The sequence below is a fragment of the Pinus tabuliformis genome, chromosome 7 (genome assembly GCF_031772625.1).
Source record: "Pinus tabuliformis cultivar Carrire ecotype Pingquan chromosome 7, CPIR1, whole genome shotgun sequence".
In the NCBI taxonomy this organism is placed as follows: Eukaryota; Viridiplantae; Streptophyta; class Pinopsida; order Pinales; family Pinaceae; genus Pinus; species Pinus tabuliformis.
Window position 1 is genome coordinate 1,908,174,686 of NC_142293.1, and position 22,075 is coordinate 1,908,196,760.

Consider the following 22,075-nt stretch of genomic DNA (forward strand, 5'->3'; position numbering starts at 1 on the left):
AAATTTTTTAGCTACAAAACTCTTACACGTATACATATTTTTGTACTTTATTTAAAACATAAATATTCTTTAAAGAACATTTATTATGAAACCCTCCAAATCCAATTGATGTCGAACGTGACGATTAACGAGTTTGAAATTTTTTGTCGGCCATACCGATTTCAAATATTAATATATATCAACACCAACCTGACGTTGATGGCAAGAAGTAGCAAAGACAAATTAGCGCAAGGAAGCTTTGACAAAGAGGTGGGTTTGATTGGCCACAGTTTCTGTTACTCGAAGCGAACTCGGAGCGAATTCAATCTTCTTCGGTGAACTCCAAACAGTTTCTTGTCAGGGAAATGGCCATCCAACAAGCTGCCATACCTAAGGTTCCTGATGTACAGCAGATTGGGACTGCCTTTGTGAACCACTATTACAATGTTCTTGTTCGGTCACCTGAATCGCTGTACAAATTTTATCAGAATTGCAGCATAGTTGGTCGCCCGGACCCCAGTGGACAAATGATATCGGTGACTACTGTGGGGGGTATCAATCAGCTGGTAACCTCCCCAGACTACAGTGCGTTAGAGGTCGAGATCAAGACAACCGATTCACAGTTGTCTTATAACAAAGGATTACATGTTTTGGTTACTGGATCAATTACCTTTAAAAACAGTGGAACGCGAACATTCACTCAATCCTTTTCCCTCGCTCCTGAAAGGGGGTACTTTGTATTGAATGACGTTGTAAGGTATTTAGGTGAAGCACCACAACGACAAGAGCAAAATGTTTCGGAAGATGCTGCCAAAGCATATGATGTCTCAGGCCCAGTTGTCAAACCTGAAGAAGTAGGTCAAAGCGATGTGAGTGAGCCATCCACAACAGCGCTGGAGGAACCTGCTAATGTTGCTGAGGAGGTACATAAAAATGACGTGCAGCAGAAGGAAGTCACAGAAGACTCAGGTGGCCAAAAGGGATCAGAAATTGAACAAGCTCAAAATGGAGAACTGCCTCCTTCTCAAGAAACTCCAGCAGAGGTCCAAGCAAGTCAAAAGACCTATGCTTCAATTCTTAAACAAAATGCAGCACCACCCGTTGTTGCAGTTAAGAAATCGTCTCTCGTGACGGGAAGGGATGTACGAAATTCAGCTCAACGTCCAGCAACTACTTCCATTTCCACTGCACCAAGTTCCAATCATGTCATTAGGACTGTTAAAAGCACTGCAGAAGAAAGTGGGTTCTCTATTTTTATCAACAAGTTGCCTGTGAATGTTACAGCTTCCCAACTTGGGGAGGAGTTTAAGAAGTTTGGGGCAATTAAGCCTTCTGGGATTAGCGTTAAGAGTAGCAAAGGGAGTCAATACTGTTTTGGTTTTGTTGATTTTGAAGAAACAGCTTCAGTCCAACGTGCAATTGATGCATCCCCTATTCTAATTGGTGGCCGTCAAGTCTTTATCAGGGAGAAACGCCCTCCTGGGGAGGGTTTAACAAATGATGGAGAAAGAGGACGTGGTGGCTATTCCTATCGCGTTCAAGGAAATGGACCAAATTATTTCGTAAACAACAGAGCTGGACGAGGTTCCTTTCCTGGACGTGGTAATGGTGGCTTTTCTGGTGCAAACCAAGATGGATACCAAAGAGATAACATTCAAATCAGAAATGGTGGAAGAGGCAGTCAGCGAGGTTCTACGATGAACAACAACGTCAGCAATCCTAGAATTTGATAGGTTACCGTAGGGTGTCCCCCAAACACTTGATGATGACTTGAAGTGTTCTTGCAATGTTTCTATAGAATTCACCACCTTAAAATTGCTAGTTTGATAGAAATGACATTTCAATCATTTCAAGTTTGACAAATATTTTCTAAAGTGGAACACATGAAGTATTAAATTATTTTGAACAAATTCCCTAGTTTGTTAGCACATCATCACCAAAATTCATCTCAATATTTTTTACTGCTACACAATTTTCTTCTATTCTCATTGCAATAAGTAGGTCATACAACAGTTTCTTCTCATTCTATGACGATTTTATAGTAGTTTTTTGCCATTATTTTCTATAAAATTAATTGTGTTTTGTAATCAAAATCACTTAAGTTAATAGTTAGTGTTTCAATCGATCCTTGGTTGTGAACCCTTGGGAATAAAGCCACAAGAGCATGTGTTATTCTAGACAGTGTTGATGAAGTAGTAGATTAATTAATTGGTCTAGTGAGGAAGAAAATTAAGAAAATTAAATAGAAGTAGGCAGGGAGTATGATGATTAGGTTATAAGCTTGTAATGATTACTTTTGGGAGCATCCAAATCATAGCCAATCCCCTTGTCAGAGACTATTGACATCCATTGTTGTTGATTCAACCTTTACAACATTAGAATGCCATTTCTGAATTAGTCACCATTTACTCTACTTGTTTGATAGTCTTTATTGTAGTTATGCTTGTCCTTTTTTCCAATCAAGTGACAACCATAATTATTTTTTATAAATCCAATCTCAGCTATTCCAATTAAATAGAACTAGGCCAAGAGTATGCATAGTAGATAATAGGTTTGTAATTATTACTTTTGGGGGCTTCCAAATCACAGTCATCCCCTTATGGCACTACTGGCATTAATTTCAATTTATTGACAACCTTTCCAACACTCACATGCAATTTCACTTATTATTTCATTATAACATCTAGTATCTTGGAGTAGTATTATCATAGGATTTCTCGATATATATGTTCATAATGAAGCAATTGTTTCCTTGTATAGTTGGGGTCTCTAAGGTTTCAATATACTATCTTCATTGATTTTTGGTTTTGAGGGAAATGCCTTTGTCATAAGCATGGCCTTTCTTGAATTAGGAAACATTTATTCTTTGATAAGTCCTTATTGCAGTTATGCTTGCCTTTTTTTCAGCTTTACTAGCTTACAAATCTCTTTAAATGAGTGATTGTAAATTCACATAAGTATCCAAAGAGATAGGTTTATGTTGAGTATTACCTTTCCACTACTTTCCATTGAGGCAATCTTTTTCAAACATCTAAACATGATGATCTAGAATAGTTTCTGAATATTTTCATTTCCAATATTTTAGAAGTGCTAATAGGATTTATTCATAGATATTGATGTTCCCTATAGTATCATTGTCCTATCTTCTTCAACTTGTCCGTTGTTGAAATAGATTTTGTCTTGGGGTTACCTCCTTCCCCACTCTAGAGGATTCATAATCATTATCTTGTGTTGAGGTATCCTCTTTGGAAGTTAGATAATCCAACTTATTTCTAGATATAAGGTTTGGTCCTTCACATGCTTCCTCTTAGAACCCTAGATACATTTTCCTTTGTGTGTTTTTTTCAAAGTATTCTTTGTTTATTTGAGTGGACTAATTTGTAGAAATTCATTTAAAGTATCTCCCAGGTTTTCATAGCCATATGTGTGAGAATGTGATGTTATTCAAGCCCAAATCACTGGACTAGGCTTGTTTATATGGACAGTACCTAGAGAACATAAGCCTCAATAGAGCACAATCAAGTGGATCAAAGAAGAAAGAGAAGAATGATGTTTCTAAGGAGGGAAAGAAGAAAGAGAAGACCGTAAAGGATAAAATTATAAGAGCCACAACAAACCACAAAGATCCTAGCAACCACTGCAATATTGATGGTCATACATAGGAGAAGTGTTGGAAGTTGCATCTAGAGCTAATCACGAAGAACAAGAATAAAGATAATAAGAAGAAGAGTCTTATGGCCACAAATTCTAGCAACCAAGTTGAAAGTAGCTCAGACCAATATCATTTGTATATGGGTGCAGAAGGAGGTGAACTAGCCTAGAGAAATGACCAAACTCTCTCATATAAAGATACAGGTTAAGAAGACAAATATTGATGCTCTGTTTGACTTAGGATCACAGGAAATATCATTGCAACTAAGTTGGTCAAGAAGTTCGGATGGAAGTTCATTATCATCTAAATCCATATACATTGGGATGGATAAATAATTATTAGGATTTGAAGGTAACAAAATAGTGCAAAATTAGATTTTCTATCAATGTAGATTATATTGACGAAGTATATTTAGATGTGGTTCCCCATGATGCATACAAAGTCGTGTTTGGGAGTCCATACATTTACATGCATGATGAAATATTCATGAGGAGATATAACCAATACATGGTTGTCAAGGATGGAAAATTGTTCATCATCAATGCCCACAAAGAAAAGTAGAAATTTTCACTAGTAAGTGCCAACCAAGCCAAGAAATTGATCAGTTCAATGAGGAAGTATGTCTTATTGTTTTTAAGAGAAAGTCTGTAGAGGTGTTAACAAGAGGTAAGTTATGCATTGAGGGGTGTACTAAGAAACAAAAACAACAATTGGAGGAGTTGTTGTAGGAAACAAGGATGTTTTTTGAGAGGATAAAGTGTTACCACCTAAGAGAGAAGTGGAGCATGATATCCAACTATTTTTAGACCCCCCATTACCAAATATTATGTTGTTTAGCCAGTTCGTTATAGAAGCATACGAAGTGAATAAATAGTTGCAACACTTCGTAGAATAGGGTGTCATTTGACCAAGTACATCACCATGTGGGTCACCCATCAACATTGTGCCAAAGACAAATGGGACTTGTGAGATGTGTATAGATTAAAAATCGCACTCAAGAATAGATAACGTCTCCCGAGGATAAATGAATGATCTACAACAAGAAAATAATTCACCAAGCTCGACTTGAAGTCTAGATATCCTCAAGTTCCATTCAAATAAGAAAATATATGGAAGAGCCCCCTCAAAACTAGGTAAGATTTGCATGTGTGGTTAGTCACCCCATTTGGCCTATGCAAGGCACTTGCTACATTTATGAAATTAATGAATCATATACTGTGCCATTTTATATATTCATTTTTTATTGTCTATTTTGATGATATTATGGTATATAGTTCTACCTAGGAGGAGCATATTTCACATTTGGCTAATGTGATGGAAATATTGAAGAAGAACCAACTGCTAGAAAATCTCAAGAAGTGCTAGTTTGAATAGTTTTTCGTGTATCTAGGGTATGTGATAGGTGGAGGAGAACTAAAGATAGACCCTTCCAATATGGACACCATCATGAAATGTTCGATGCCTACTAATGTCTCTTAGGTGAGGAGTTTTATTTGGGTAGCATAGTACCTGAGGAAATTCATTGCCTCATTTTCACTGGTAGGAGTACCGCTCCACTCCATAGCACGAAGTGGGAAGAGTTTCCAATCCAATCCATAACATATTTTAAAATTAAATTTAAGACTTATTTCAATTAAATTTGGTTTTTTAGTCACCATGATATATTTTAGTTTATTTTAAGTATCAAAGTGACTTCCATCATGGTCTAAGATTGTACTTATTTTCTTAGTTTATGAAGCGAGAAGTCAAAATTATTATCTTTTTTAATAAAAGTTATAATATAGAAAAAAAAAACTAGCTAAGTACTTATCATTTATCCTTAGACAAAAATTTAATGAAAATACATCAATAAGATTAATAAACATCCATAGACTAAATAATGAATGGATGATAATAAATTGCTCATATGAAAATATTTACAAATTACATTGTACATGAACATCCATAAACTAAAATAGTAAGCCTCCATAAACTGAAATAACGTTCATGCATCCATAAAGTATCCATGTATGAAAATATACAAAGTTTGTATCACATGTGAATATGCCCTATGAAATGGGTTTGAAAACATACAAAATATCTATGATCCACTCTCGAATGTATCACTTCTAGAACTCTTATGTCTATTCTACTGCACAAAGTGAATGTCCATAATCTAGTACTTAAGACATTCAAATTCAAATTAATTATAACATTATTTATAGATAATAAATGATCTTGAAATAATTGATTATCAATTGTTCATTTAATTAGTTCCCTACCTATGACTCAATCGAGTGTAAATGGAAGTCACATGAGATGGGGGCTTGATCAATCTCGGTTTGGTTCTCCTCTATTTATGAGACAACATATCCATACCTAGCACCCCACTCCATGTACCTATCATCCTCTTCTCTTACTTATAAGATCCAATCATGTAGATCTATCGAACAAGAGCTCATAGTCACTATGTGATTCACCTGTACTCTCCTCCTAAGAGCATCTGCAACCGTATTCAACTCACTACTCGTGGCCAAACATCTAGCTTATTTGGCATTCAGATTCGATTGGTCAAATAGATACCTCAATCCAGTGTGATCGCTCATCAATATGAACATCATGCGAAGAAGATAATGCCTCCACATGTCCAATGCATGGATGATTGCTGCTAACTCAAGATCATGTGTCGAATAATTCTATTCATGCTCATTAGGTTTCCATGACTCATATCCTACTACCTATCCATTTTGCATAAGAGATCCACCATGTCCTCTCTTGTAAGAATTTGTAGATACCACAAAACTTTTGTCTAGATCTGCAATATTTAACACTCGAGCCTTCATCAACAACTTCTTCACTATTTGAAATTGTCTGCACATTCCTCTGTCCATTCAAATTTCTTACCTTGCCTCTATAGTGATATAATAGGATATGCAATGCAATATAAGTTCCTTATGAACCTCCTATAATAACTCGCTAACCCCATGAACGACCTTACCTCATAAACATTTCTAGGATCTTCCAACTCCACGATAGCTCTTATTTTCTGAGGATCCACTGTTATGGCTCCCTTGGAGACAACATGTTCGATGTAATATACGTTTGTTTAAAAGAAACTGCATTTTCTTAACTTGGCATAAAACTAATACTCTCTGAGTAATCTCAACATTTCTACTAAGTTCTCGACATGTTCTTCCTCATTCTTAGAGTGGTCATCCTGTATGGTGCCTTCAATGCCGATGCTGCCCCAGGTACAAACTCAATGGAAAATTCCACTTCTTTTTGTGGAGGAAACTATGAAATCTTTGCGGGAAATACATCCTGAAATTGTTGCAACATCGAGTACTTGTTCAATACCTCTACTTCCTCAACATCCTTACCTTTATCGCTAGAAATATGCACTGCAAATAACACACACACTTTTCTATGACTACGCTTTACCTGCATCACTGTCAACATTCTAATTGATGTTTCTATCTTCTTACTCTGCAATATTATTTATTCTCCATTGTCATCCAAAGATTCAATGGTCTTGTCGTAACAATCCACTTTCCTCCTAGGAGAATAGTACTAGTTCATATCCAAAATCATACTATATGATCCCAATGACAATACATTCAAATGTTCTGAGCTAGGCATAACATTCAACTAGAATGAACAAGCTCTTACCCAATGATACACTGTCTTATCTATACCTGTAGCCAACTTCACTAACTATGATTCTACATGCACTTATTTATTCAAACCACACTTATCCACCAAGGCATGACTAACATAACTATAATCAGATCTAGGTTCAATCAAAATGGAAGCAACTTGATCACAAAATCTTACGTTCCATGTCGATAACATTTAATTGGTGATCTCCCTACTTATTATCCAACACTGCATAAATCCATGGAATTCTCTGTCCAACATGCCCAACTATCGATGCTTTCTGTGCACTGTAAATATAATGCCAACCACCCTCATTCTGCAAAAAATATCTCTCGACATTCTCCTTACCGCATGTCCAACACTCTAACCATCTTGTACCATCACCCTTATTTTGTTGGCCTCCAATCTCTGATCCATGTCTCTGTCTAAACACGTTGAACTTCTTATCACGTGCAACATTTTCTTTCTCATATGCATCTTGAGGCCTTCTTCTCTTCAGCTTCCATTTACCTTTACATTTGCCTTTTCCTTTCCATCCTTGTTGAGATTATGTCTTACGCTCTTATTGTTCATAACAATGCTTGAACTTAAAATGACTTACTAAAGTCACCGAGGCTCATCATGGATAATCCAATCTCTAAACGCTAAAGGAAATCCACTAAAAAATATCTAAACTTTTTCCTTCTCATCCTTAAGATACATTAAATACCTCAATAACTCCAAGAACTTAGTCATGTACTCCTCATATATCATCAATCCCATATTTATCTCATAGAATCCTTAGTTGTTATCGTAGTAACTCTCTAACAATTACTTCTACCTGAAAAGTCTCTTGAAATAATGCCAACTCAACTCCTTTGTCCTGATATCTCTAACCTCATTCACATCTTCCCGCAAGATATATGCTTTCCCTTTGAGGCTAAAGATATCTATTCTAGCCTTCATGTTCTCTATGTAGTCATGCAGCTCAAAGAACTTATTCATCCCGAGTAACCATGGTTTTGCATCTTCTATATTCCTCAAATCTGCATCAAAGGTAGGTGGCTTATCTTTCTTAAACTCATCAAGGAAATATCCCCTATCACTCCTCAAGGAAATATCCCCTATCACTCCGTCACCTCTTCTATCCAGAGTATATAAGGACATTCCACCTCTGATCCTGTCATCTTTATCTAACCTGTGATGACTATGAGAAATAATTCCATATGCCCCATTATTCCTATCCTCCTACTCATGTTTGATTTGAAGTGGCCCCTATCTTTGAAATTCTGACAATATATGAAGGATTAATGTATTGAGTTATGCTTGTTTATTCTATGAATGCTTGATTCTAGCATTATTTGCTTTGCAATTTCTTATTTATGCCTTCAATCTCCTCAATGTGTCTACTATGTAAAATGAGTTCCCAACACCACGTTGCTCATCTTATCCATAGGGAAATTCTCATGAACTGTAGTATATGATCTTCCTAGTAATCTTTTATATTCTTCCTCTAATTACACCATATTAGCTAAACTAGAACATAATATAATCAAGATACCTCATTATAGTTCTGTTGAGGATAAATTGTCTACAAGAGAAAACATATTAGCATCATACACGTATAAACATAATCATAAAAATACATAAACATCATTTCCACAATTACCAATGCATGACCATACCGACCACATACCATGACCTCATGCATGACAACTATCACCATGTCAATGTGTGCATATTCAACATATGTACGACACACATTCATGCCCATTACATAGAAACACTGACACACATAACCAATTCATAAATGACATATACTCATGATAAACACATCCAACATCAACACCATCAACTTTCACATGGTGACACAATTGTAACCATGACCAACGCCATGCATACACAACATTGACATAGACCACAAGCATAGAGAAACAATATATGCAACCAACATAAATACATGACCAACGCACCGCCCATCTAGTATAAGGGGTGAAGCATGATCTGATACCACTTTGTAACACCCTCCTCCCACATTCCTCTAATCTAACCAGTCCACTAGGATAAATATGTGACGAGATTCTACTATGGTGTGATTCAAATCCCCAAGTACAATTAAGGAAGTTGAACCAACAAATAAAATGAAACTGACCTTTCACACATGCTATAGAACTTTAAAAATTAGAAAAGAGCCTTCGGACTCCAAGGCATCCATGAGATTGGGGACTCTTTCAGCTAGTTCTCAGCAAGCGACTGTTATGGGGTAAAATGCACGGTGTATCAAAGAGGAAATCTACCCTCAAAGGTCTTCCCGGGAGCTTTGACAGACTGTAAGATTACCTGCAACAGATATCAAGTTATACACATGTTTATCTATCAAACATAAATTGACAAGGTATGGAATGAACATCAGCTTAGTTCCTTCTAGATTCATTTGGAGATCTCTATGCGGCAAGAAGAACTCCTTCAAAGTCTTCTCCAAGACAATTCCTTCACAAAGGACAAGGCAAACCAATCACAGCATATGCTCTTGAAAACTAATGTAAGAATTCACAATAAACATATATTAGTTTATAGCTTAACTACTCATCTAAACAAGTGTCTAAATGAACAATTCAATGGACAATAATACCGACACTATGGAGTAGGAACACAACTGGAGTTCTATATTAGATAACAGAAGAGTGATTACAACCATCCATTGTATCAGTCTTCCCTTTCCCCTTCTTCTTCTCTCTCTCTCTCTCTTCTAGCTCACTTCTTCAGATTTGAGTCGATGCTCAACAGCTTAGTACGCTATCCTTTCAAATGCTTTGACCCCTTTCACAATGGCCCTCTCACTGCTTATTTAGCAATCGAGTTAGTGCTGCCAAGCTCCTCCTAGATTTCATTAGGGCAAAAGCAATGAACCTACCTTTTATTCTAGTTCTTTCCCTTTTTCCTTTTTTTTCAGATTGGAATTTCCCCAAATAGTTTGATTTTTGGGACTTTCCCTGCTTTTCTTGAGGAAATTTAGGGATAAATATCTAGATGTTTGTGAGCCGATTCGTTGGATTGACCACTTAAACATCTCTTAGTTTCACTAACGCTGCCCCTGGTCTAACAACTTGAGTTAGCAGGGTGACTAATTCTCCCTTATGCTTAGTAACAAGCTTTATGAAGCAGGTTAGCAGTGCAAAACCACGTTAGTTTGGATTCAAGGCCTCCAATTGTGGTCTTTCCTTCAATCATGCTATCTTTCGCCTCTGAGTTGATGAGGAGGTCATTTTGTTGTATAATAGATGCCCCCTAAAATGTGAGATCAGAGGCAGAGATGATGGCTGAAATAATTTACTAAAACTGTACTTTTCTGTCAAAATTTTTAGAGAGAGAACATTCGGGCAGTAAGGGAAACCTGATACAAAAACACATATATACAAAACTGCTAAAATCATGTCCTGAGTCAAGAATTCCCATGCTCAGTAGCTATGTTAGAGTAATTTTCTCTACAGAGATATAACAATGATGGCCGCCGATAAGCACAGAGTGGATCCAGTGTCATCATAGATCATCCTGAAATAGTTGTCTCCAAAAAAATATATCCATAGCTTGGGAGAGGAAACAAGGCAAAATGATGCAAGCCTCTACCCAAGGTCATGATTTCCGCTTCACTGAACAACATAGATCAGTACATGTGATAAGATGTGTTGACATTAAACATGCATGAAATCATCTAATTACTAGTCAATAATGAAGACCGTTAATAGATGCGAGGAAGGCCACTGATAATGGTGATGGTCGCCAAGATGCACAGTGCAAACTAGTGAGTGTGAAGGATTTCTTTGTCATCGAACACCGTAGAATCGCTTAACTAGGAGCCCATAATGAAAAACCCTGATCAAACACAAGGTAACCTGCCACTAATGTCTACAAGTACCAAGGCGCTGAATGTGTTTCTAGGTTATCTTCCTAGATAGAGTGTTGAAGTCGATAGGAAGAAACCTGTCAAAGGGTAGGAAATCACGTATCCTACATCAATCGACACGAAACTGGACAAGAATGATTTTGTTTTTTGAGGAATCTTTTGAGCATTTCGGTCTAAACAACGGAGGGCATGATGAAAGGATATGTATGATCGGTTGATGGAGGAAACAAATGGGAACCCTTGAATAATAGAAGGCACAACAACGGTTTTAACCACATAGCACTAGACTCATGAACACTACAGAGTGTTAGGATACGGAGATGCAATTACATCAGGGTATATAGGCTAAAACTCATAGGTGTGTAGGGTTCATATTGAGAGGCCATCAAAATGAAGGTTTATCTGAGGGAGTGCCATGTTCAAGGGAACGACTACCGCCAAACCACGCTTTCAAATATGGAATATAGCTGTATTTTCCACTTTCCCCGTCTGATTATTTAAAGAGTCCAGATAGGCAAACTCATCGATTTTTTCATGTTTTAAGAGTCTGAAAAGTATCATCAAAAGAATGACTCTATATCTTGTATGTGTAATTTAAAGAGTCTAGACTAGACAACTCGGTGGTCTTTTCATGTTTAGAGAGTCTGAAAAGATCGTAAAGCGAGACTCCATGGTGGTCCCTTTGTCATAGTTGTTAACCGGGTGTGACCAAAGGTTAATAGTATACCCGGATGAGTTACTTTTCCGTCTTTTAATCTATTGAACCCAGATAAAGAGAAACCTTTTTCCAATAGATGTCAACCTCATTTTTTTACGAGTACGAGGTGATGGACTAAACACGTGTTGCGTCGTGAATTTTTAATGAGTCACGCGATGACAAACCCAATACCTTCATCAAAATTTTTAATGAGTTAGATGAAGAAAACTCAACGTATCTTTTTTAGTTTAATGAGCAAGAAAAAGAGGGAAAAGAACGGCTCATCCCTTCTTCATAGTTTTACGAGCTCAAAGGAGGGGAAAAACTCGGGGATTTTTTTATTTAAGAGCGAGACATTGTCCCAAAAAGGAAAGTGCTCTTGCTGCTTCCGTCTATTTTAATGAGCCCGGTAACAAAAACTTGGGATTTTTCAGTTTTAACAAGCAATAAAAGGTACCTAAAAGAATGCTCATGTCATCTTTATTGAGTTTAACTAGACGAGAGACATAGCTTGGGATTTTTTTAGTTTAAAGAGTGAGAAAAAAGTGCCTAAAAAGAATGCTCCTTTGGTCTTTTTCTGTTAATGAGCTGGAAGAAGATCAAAAAAGAGTTTCTCAGAGCATCGTTGTATGGATTTAACGAGCGTAACGATGAAAACTCAGAGATGTTTATATTTTTTAAAGAGCAATAAAGTATCACAAAAGTGATCTAACCATTGTTGTATAGATTTAATGAGTGCAACGATGAAAACTTGGAGATGTTTATATATTTTAAAGAGCAATAAAATATCCCTAAAAGTGCTCTATTGAGAATTGCATGTAGATATTACTGCTTTTCATTCCTAAAAGTACTTTCTTTTTTTTGCTAAAGCAAGATTCGTACCTTCTATTCATATGATACAACTACCCAAAGAGACCTGAGGGACATAAAATCCACTATCCTCTCACAGCTTGGGTACCAAGCCTAAAGCACGACAAATAGGACAAGGGCCCACAAACTTAACTGCAAAACCTCCAAAAATCAAAGCAATGGCTAAACCACCCGATCTAATTATAAAGATCTATCTAATGAGATGCATATCGGGACAAAAAAGGCATATTCTATGATTCCAAAAATGGACCCGATGAAAAAATAGAAACCATACTAAACAGATTTCGGGTCCGAATGGTGGAAAAAACATCGCGCATGTGATCCGCCCGCAATCCACTGATTCCGACCTCTTGGATCAACATGCCCGGAAGATAACAGTGAATCTTGACCCAAAATTCAGATAACCCAAAATTGCAACCTGCCCCCAGAAGCCCGCGAGATCTACCACCTATCATACCCCGGAAGAGTCCCTTTGATTTGAGCCATTCATTCTGTCGCCTAAACCAACGGTCAAGATGTAGCACATCAAAGACGATCGAAGTTTAACAGGCCGCCCCTCTAAGTTGCATGAACCATCATGACCATTGATCCACACAGAGAGATCCAATGGTAGAGAACCGTATCACACCACACAAGTTAACCAGACGTTAGTGTGCGATGGAGGGCGGTTTTCCGAACCCTCACTCTGCCACGTGTAGGAAGATGGATGGGATCGTTGAGAAATCACTAAAACCATTTCCCACTTTAGAGTTGTGTGATAATCCAAATACCTCCAAGGAAGCGGTTTTCCTCTCTGAGACCCAAAAATGTGAAGATTCCAGCTGCTGGTAAAAGAATGATTCCTTCCACGTCTGCCCGACTTTCTTGCCTAAACCTACATCCCAGAGAAGAAGAGAGGCTCACCATTAATTAAGGAACTATCATGTCCACTCCGTTCCCCCCGAAGAACAATAATGACCATCCCGCTGACTCCGGGGAATTTAGCGACCATCCATGTTCGATCCCCCACCAAAGACCCGTTTGCTAGAAACTAATGACACATACGAAGGCCAAAAAGGTTAAGGGCTTGCCTCCATGGCTTTGTGTCTGAACACTATCCTATATTCTTCCTCTTGCTCACAGCAAAGAGTTCTCATTCTGCTTTGACGCAAATCCTACCACTCCATCGAAACCTTGACCTCTATAGTACCCCCCTGATTGTTAAGAAGATCAACCAGCTTGTTGGCCTTTCTACTAACATGATGAAAGCTGATAGTGCGCAGGTTTTGAAGGTGATCCTAAATTCTCTAGAAAACCCTGATTAATTTCTAGTGTTTGGAGACTTTCTCCGACGCTGTTCCACTATTTATTCTTTTCACTGAGTTAATTACTAGTTCAGAATATGCTTCAACTATCACATTGCAGCAATTATCCTGACTTCGAAAATCCAGGCATTGCTCCAAAGACATTAGTTCAGCCATGTTATTGGTAGTTGTTCCTAGGTGACAATGGAAGATGAAGATAATACTTCCCTTGGCATCCCTAAGGACTCCTCCATACCTAGAATATCCTGTGTTTCCTTTCGATGCTCCATCAATGTTTTATTTTAGATAACCTTCTTGGGAAGGATGTTAGAAATCCTTCTCCATGTCCCTTGCTATAACCTTCCTATTAAGACCTTGAGGGGTTAGTCCTTGCAACCCCAGCTGTCTGACAATTTTCCCATCCAAATCTGATGGAGGATTATTAGGGTGGTTGGAAACAGTGGTACCCACTGTCTCCTTAAGTTGTTTCAGGATTGTCTCAAACAAGCTATATGGGGGATTTTTTTCCTCCTTGAAAGTTCTTTTGTTAATCCCCTTCCAAACATTACATATGATGAAGCTTGGTGTAAGGGCCCAGGCTGAGTTGGGAATTTCATAGTCCGAAAAATTTCCCATCCAACTATTGAGGGTATTGATGATGCTCCCTCTGTCACTATCGGATTTTTGAAAGATTTTGGAAAATATGTCCCATAACTAGGAAGTGAAAATGCAATTGTTGAGTAGATGCTCCATTGTTTCTTCTTGCTCCCCATAGAGTAGGCATCTAGAAGGCCCCAGAACACCCCTCTTCTTGATATTGTCCCAAGTCAGGATTTTCCTGTGGTATACCAACCACATGAAGAGTTTAATTTTCATTCACCCTTGATGCCTCCAAAGTTTCTTCCAGATTTTGTCTGAAACCTGGGGATCTAGCTCAAGGAGAATGCGTTTTGCTTCTTTGAGATTAAAGGTGCCCTCTTTATTATTGCCCCATATTATTTGGTCTTGTCCCCATGAAACTAAGATCATCCTTTGTTCGAGCATTTTCCTAAGCTCCTTTGCTTCTGTTTTCAAGTGGTTGTTATTTCTGTAATCAATGTTTCTCTAGATTCTCCATTTCTCCATCTGCTGAGTGTTATCCTAGAAGTCCTTTACTTTAATTAATCCTTGTGAATCCGTCTCATGTTTAAGGTTGAGGAAGTTTTCTTTTAACAGTATTGGTTCTTGTTTCCACTTATCTTCCCAAAAAAGAGCTAGATTCCTGATGAGCCCCAAATTTGGTAACTTGTTGGGCTCATTTGGCCTAATTATCCTTGTTCAATCCTTCATTTTTCATAGCTTATGCATTATTTTTCAATATGTTCATGTCATTTGTACGAATAAGGGTAGTCACTCTTCCTAGGTGGCTAACACGTGCTCATTTCAGGTTTTTTTGACACATGTTGGAGCAAAACCAAGAAATCATGGGTTGGAAGACAGCCAAGCTTGGGGTGAGGATTCCTAGGGGGGTTGTCTATGGCATTAAATAGCCTTCCTCAGGATCTTCACCCCCAACTCCGAGCTCCAAAGGCCACCAAAACCAGATCTAGAAGGCAGCCAAGTAGATTTTGGAAGAAGCTGTCTACTCACAGTTTGGGCAGCCAAGTCCCATAGATTTAGGAGGCCAGCTAGGGCCCTCATGGTGTATAAATGTTAAGGCCTCAACCTTCGTGAGGGAATTTTTTGGAAACCATTGCATATTTTGTGCTACAGTGCTGCTAGCTTTACTTTGTTCACTTATAGCCATTGTGGCATAACTCTTGACTTATGACTATTTTTTTGATAATGAGAAGCAGTCCGATTTTATATCAACTCTGAGTTTCCTATAGGAGCCATAGCTCTCGGGGTTGGGCCCACCCTGAGAGGCTAGGGCCTCCTCCTTTGTACTGTTACCTTTCCTTTATGCATCGTTGTTCTCCTTTTATGCATTTGAAACATATTTCTGTTGGGCAGATTTAGGTGTGTTGGTTAAATAGGTCACTGTTTATGAATAGAATTAATTCAGATGTTTAAAATGGATTGGTAGGAAAATAACAGGAAGAAGCTCCAAAAAAGGGGTCAACAACACTCTCTGTTTCGCCTCATCCTTATTGGATCAGGGGCTGGAACTGAAGAAACAGTGTTGCCCCAACAAAAACACTAGTTTGCTTAACCATGCAATCCTTAGTGTACTATTTTCATTTGCAGAAGTTAATTATGGGTTTAGATCTCTGAATTGTTCTCTGCATGATTGATGTACATGGTTTTCTTTCCCAATAACACTGTCTTTCATTCGTTTTATTGAAAGTTAGAGTAGATTAGCTAAGACTTTGATTATTTGTAAGACGTTGTTGATTCGGTTAAATGTACATTGTGCAGGGCATCTCGACCACTCTCTCATCCACCTAAGCCTCATTAGAGCCAGTTGTTCCATCTCCTAGCAAGGCTCCTCGTCTCACATCTGTCCTCTTTCCCACGTAACCCTACCTCTTTATGGAATCATTGTTTCAGTCTCCTTTGAGCGAATTTAGCCCTCCACACCTTCTCGCCACTCCATCCACCAATCCCTGGGCCACTACCAGACCCCTCTCCTACCTCCATATCCATTAATGCTTCTCCCCTCACTCACCCATCCACCAAAATCCAATTTTTAAACATCCTGTAGAAATTTCTGAACATCCTGTAGAAAATCTTGAACTTCCTGTAGAACCCCTGCAGACTTCCTGTAGAAGCTCACAAATGAGGTTCCTTGAGAGCCAAACTTTGTGAAACTCTCTGGAAGGGTGTTAGGGACTCCTTAGACCCTCTCTGAACCTTCCCAATCTCTTCCAAGAATTTCTCCTCCTTGATCCACCCCTGCACAGTAAAAAGCGAGTCAAAGGCACATGAATGATAATTCTAATACTTATTCAAAAATACAAAAAGATGTTTTCTTCAGGTAGAGGTAGTCTAGACACATGTATTTTACCTTCATAGAAGTAATGGCATTCCTTCGAGTAGTTTGCATTCTCTCATTTGCAGTAGTAGGACTAGCTGGTAGAATTAGGGTTTGCTAGGGTTTGCGTTACTTTTTGGCTTTCAGTTCTTTCCGCAAGTAGATTAGCTTCCTTTGAGTTAGCTTTCATCCATCAGTTAAAAAGCTTCTTCTAAGAGCTCATAGATGTTGGGTTAAGGCCCTAGCAGGACTTGTGCCAGCTGACCAAGTGATAGCTGTGGCAAGAGCTAGTACTTGTGCATACACCACCGTTGCTTCTAAGTTTGTTACGAACTACCGGGTTGATATAAGTAAAGATGGGAGTCCCAGGAGTTGCAGCATTATTGCTGCAATACTGGAGCCCACCATCTTTTTGGCGCCATTGCCGGGGAAGCGTCAGAGTATTTGTGATTGCTGCTTTTATTCTATTTTTCTACTCTTGCCTTCTGCTAAATAGTTTATTTCATTTCCATTCTGCAATTTCATTTCTGCAAAAGTAAACTAGACACTTCCTGCTTTCATAGATTAGACTTTCAATTCTGCAAGCGTGACATAGAATTTCAATTTTGCAAGTGTAAAATAGAATTTCAATTTTGCAAGCGTAAAATAGAATTTCAATTTTGCAAGCGTAGTCTAGTATCTCTTTCCCGCAATCTAATTTCAGCAGAATAGTTTAGACCTTTCCTACTTTCATTTCAATTCCGCATTTTCATTCCCGCAAAATAGATTCTAGTTAGTTGCGATTCCATCTGTTTCAGTTTTGTAGGTACAAGAAGAGAAAAAACAAAAGAAATCAAAAGTCTTTCCATTTCACGCCTCGTAGGAACAGAGATAAAACCGGAAAATTCTTACCCAATACCCCCACCACATCACTGATTCAACCTTCTCTCTTCTTTCGTGGCAGTGATCCAGAAGAACATATAGGTGAACCTCCTGAGATATACGAAGATCCTATAATAGAAGAAGAGTTAGAGAACACTCCATATGAAGCCATGGCTGAAAACCGAAACAGTAGAAGAGAAGATGAGAGAATAGAAGGTGTCTTTCCCATCCGAGAGACCAATGGAGACATGAAAATGAAAAACATAAGCCCCTCCGCTTTACCTCACTTCCATGGGTGGACTACTGAAGACCTTGATACCTTCCTGTTTGAGTTTGTTGTCCTTTGTCAAACCTATGATTACACAGAAGATGAGCAAAAATTGAAACTCTTTTCCTCTACCCTCAAGGATGCAGCACTACATTGGTTCATGGGGTTACCTGGAAACAGTATCACCACTTGGGCTCAAATCCAGCAAGCTTTCAATACCAAATACCGGGACTACTGTAGGTCCAAGGAAGCCAGGGGAGAAATCTTTTGGATGACCATGGGAAATGATGAGTCTTTAGAAGACTACGAGGAAAGGTTCCAACTTAGCTATAAACGAGCCAGGTGCACACTTAACCCTGAATCTCTAAAGATGGTCCTGCTTCGAGGAGTCCCTCAAGAACTTCTAGATACCCTTCACATGCTAGCTGGAGGAAATATTTGCCAACTACCTTATGAGGATATAAAGACTGTGTTTAGAAACCACTCTAAGGCAGCCTAGAAAAGAGGTAGGGGAAACCCACTTTCAGCTAGTACTACTTTCTCCAAGCATGAGTTTGCTAATCAGCTAGAGGACCTCAAAAGCGAGGTGAGACAGACCATTTCCATGCAACTTGATACATTCCGAATCTAGCAAAAGAAAGAGGAAGCTGAGAGGGTTTTAGCCATCTTCTGTCCCAGGTGTACAAGGAAGCACCCTAAGGACGAGTGTGCATTGCACTCAGTAGAGGTATGTTTCGTTTGTGAGGAGGACCACCCCACAAACCAATGCCCAACCTTACCAGGATTTAAAGACATATACCAAGGGACTGAGGCACCCACTGAACCTCTCTACTTCCTCAACCAAAGGAGGCCGCATGGACCTAGACCTTACCAGCAGGGGATGCAAGGGGCATCCCAAGCTTATTATAGCCCCAACCAATCTGCTCCTATGCCTTCTTTGGGTCCCCTGCTCATCCTTCCTGGTCTGCACCCCCTCCGTGGTCTTACCCACCTCAATACCATCCTCAACCCACTACTCATTCGTTTCACTCACATGTCCAGCCACAGCCTCAGTGGAATGCACCTCAACCGTGGTGGAGGCCCCAGTACAACACTCCTCCCGCCATTTTGCCTCCACCACCAGCTCAACCACAACCATTACCTCCTTCTCCTCCAAGACAACCCCAAATGCCTGCTCAACCGAACCCAAAGCCCAAAAACCGACAAGCCCAACAGGTATATACTTGGGAAACAACATGCCCTACCTATGCTGTGGAGATCCAAGAGATCAACCTGCGATCCGGGAAGACTCTTCCAGATGGCCAACCTCCTCCCCCAGACGACGAGGAAGACAAACAAGAAAGTGAACCCAAAGCCATTCCACCCTTTCCTGAGAGACTCACAGTAACCACACAACCCAACCCAGAAGAGAATGAGCTTCTGGGAGAACTCAAACAGTTGTGTGTGAGAATACCACTTCTCCAGGCCATTAAAGATGTACCGATATACAACAAACTGGTTAAGGAAAAGTGTTTCAGGCACCCAGGCAAGCGAAAAAGAGATGCCTCAACTATCAATGTCATAGGGCAACTGTCTGATCTTATGTTGGGGCAAGTAATCTGTCCAAAGTATTTGGATCTTGGGAGTCCTATAGTTGATGTCCACATCAATGGCACCATCATACCCCACACCTTGATTGATCTAGAGGCTGCCATTAATGTGATGACCAGGGACACCATGCTCAAACTCAACCTTCAGGGTTCCTTAAGGAAGACCTCGACAGTCCTGTAGCTGGCAAATCGCTCCACCGTGACTCCCGAAGGGATTGTGGAGGATGTCTTGGTCTCTGTTGACTCTTGGGAGTATCCTACGGACTTCTTGGTCCTTAAACCAAAGGCAAAGCTTATTGGATACCCCCTTATTTTGGGAAGGCCTTGGTTAGCCACTGCGGATGCTTACATAAGCTGCCGAGCGGGAAACATGATCATCAAAAATGGTCCTATGTCCAAGTAGCTAGTCCTATACCCTCGTGCCCAACCTCTGTTAGAGCATGACTTACCACTTTGGTTGGAAGAAGGAGAAGAGGATGAGGTATACTCTGCACCCTTGTGCACCTTAGAAACCAGCAGGGGAGGTCCTCAAACCAAGGATGATTTGATTGAGACCTTGATTCAGAATCCACCTCCCAGTGCATTGTCCTTAGAGGAATTAGTGGAGGATACTCAAGCCAGTACCTTAGTGGACCTCTGTGTGACTGATCCAACCTCTCCTAGAGTTAAGAATGTGGAGTTTGGTCCCGAGAGAACTTTAAAGATCAGCTCCTCCCTATCCCCTTCGCAGGAAAAGGAGATGTGTAGCTTGCTCGCCAGTCATCTAGATGCTTTTGCTTGGAGCTATAAGGAGATGAAAGGAGTCCATCCTTCGGTCTATACCCATCACATCTACATTAAAGAAGATTGTAGATTGGTCAGGCAACCTCAGAGGAGAATGAATCCAGCCCTTAAGGACATTGTCAAAGAAGAATTGCAAAAATTGTTGGATGCAGGATTCATCTACCCCATCTCGGACAACGAATGGGTTTCCCCTCTGGTGTTGGTACCTAAGAAAAATGGGAAGTGGAAGATCTGTGTGGACTAGAGAGAACTGAACAAAGCCACCAAGAAAGACCACTTCCCTTTGCCTTTCATAGATCAAGTGTTGGATGGACTGGCAAGAAAGAAGTTTTTCTCTTTCCTAGATGGGTTCAGTGGGTATAATCAGATCCAAATCAGCCCAGAGGACCAAGATAAGACCACCTTCACTTGTCCTTGGGGTACCTTTGCCTACCGAGTCCTTCCCTTTCGGCTATGCAATGCTCCTGCCACTTTCCAGAGAGCAGTATTGAGCATCTTTTCTGAGCTGGTCCATGATTCGGTGGAAATCTATATGGATGACTTCACTCCTTATGGGTCCAACTTCCAGGAAGCATTGTCCAATCTCGGAAAAGTTCTAACCAAGTGCATTGAGATGAACTTGTCCCTCAGTCGTGAAAAATGTGAATTCCTGATGACTGAAGGGACCGTGCTAGGACATACCATTTCTCGCCAAGGATTACAGGTGGATCCTAACAAAATTGCTCTCATCAAAAAGGTTCCACCTCCTCAGAAGGTAAGAGATGTTCGGAGTTTCTTAGGCTTAGCGGGATATTATAGAAGATTCATTAAAGACTTCAGTAAGCTAGCCTCGCCATTGTTTGGCCTCTTAGCAAAAGATGCTGAGTTTAAATGGACTGATGACTGTCAGAGAGCTCTGAATGAATTAATGGATAAGTTGGTGTTCGCCCCGATCTTGAGAGGTCCAAACTAGGCCCTACCTTTCCACATCCACACTGATGCCTCGAACAGAGCCATAGGGGCAGCCTTAGGACAAGTTGAACAAAAGCTTCCATATGACATATACTTTGTCAGCAAAAACTTATCCAAGGCAGAAATGAATTATACTATAACTGAGAAAGACTTCTTGGCCGTAGCCCATTCCATTAACAAGTTCCAACATTACATCACTGGCTATCAAACATTTGTACATACTGATCATGTTGCAATTAGATATTTAATGAATAAACCCAATGTGAATGCTCGTATTATTAGATGGTTACTTTTGTTGCAGCAGTTTGATTTGACTATCGTTGACAAACCAGGTAAAGAAAATGTTGTTGCTGACTTCTTGTCTAGATTGGATTTACTTGCAGGTGAAGAGGGGACAGTGGATGACCATATGCCAGATGAACATTTGTTCGCTATCTCAGTACTCTCTCCCTGGTTTGCTGACATAGCAAACTACCTGGTCTCAGTACAGTTCCCTCCGCATCTATCCTCAAAGGAGAAGAGTAGAATCATGAGGAAAAGTGCCTCATTCACTTGGATCGGGGGCAACCTGTTCAAACTTGGCCCCGATCAGATCTTAAGGCGTTGTGTAAGGGAGGACGAAGTCTTTGACATCCTCCTAACCTGTCACAATGGGCCTTGTGGAGGACAT

The 22,075-nt window shown here is 39.6% G+C and overlaps 1 protein-coding gene across 1 annotated transcript; it reads left to right on the top strand.

The window, feature by feature from the left end:
- Nucleotides 1–344: 344 nt before the first annotated feature.
- Nucleotides 345–1,709, top strand: LOC149256121 (nuclear transport factor 2-like). The gene has a single exon (XM_089455234.1). The coding sequence runs from the start codon at nucleotides 345–347 to the stop codon at nucleotides 1,707–1,709; it is 1,365 nt and encodes a 454-aa protein (XP_089311360.1).
- Nucleotides 1,710–22,075: the final 20,366 nt, after the last annotated feature.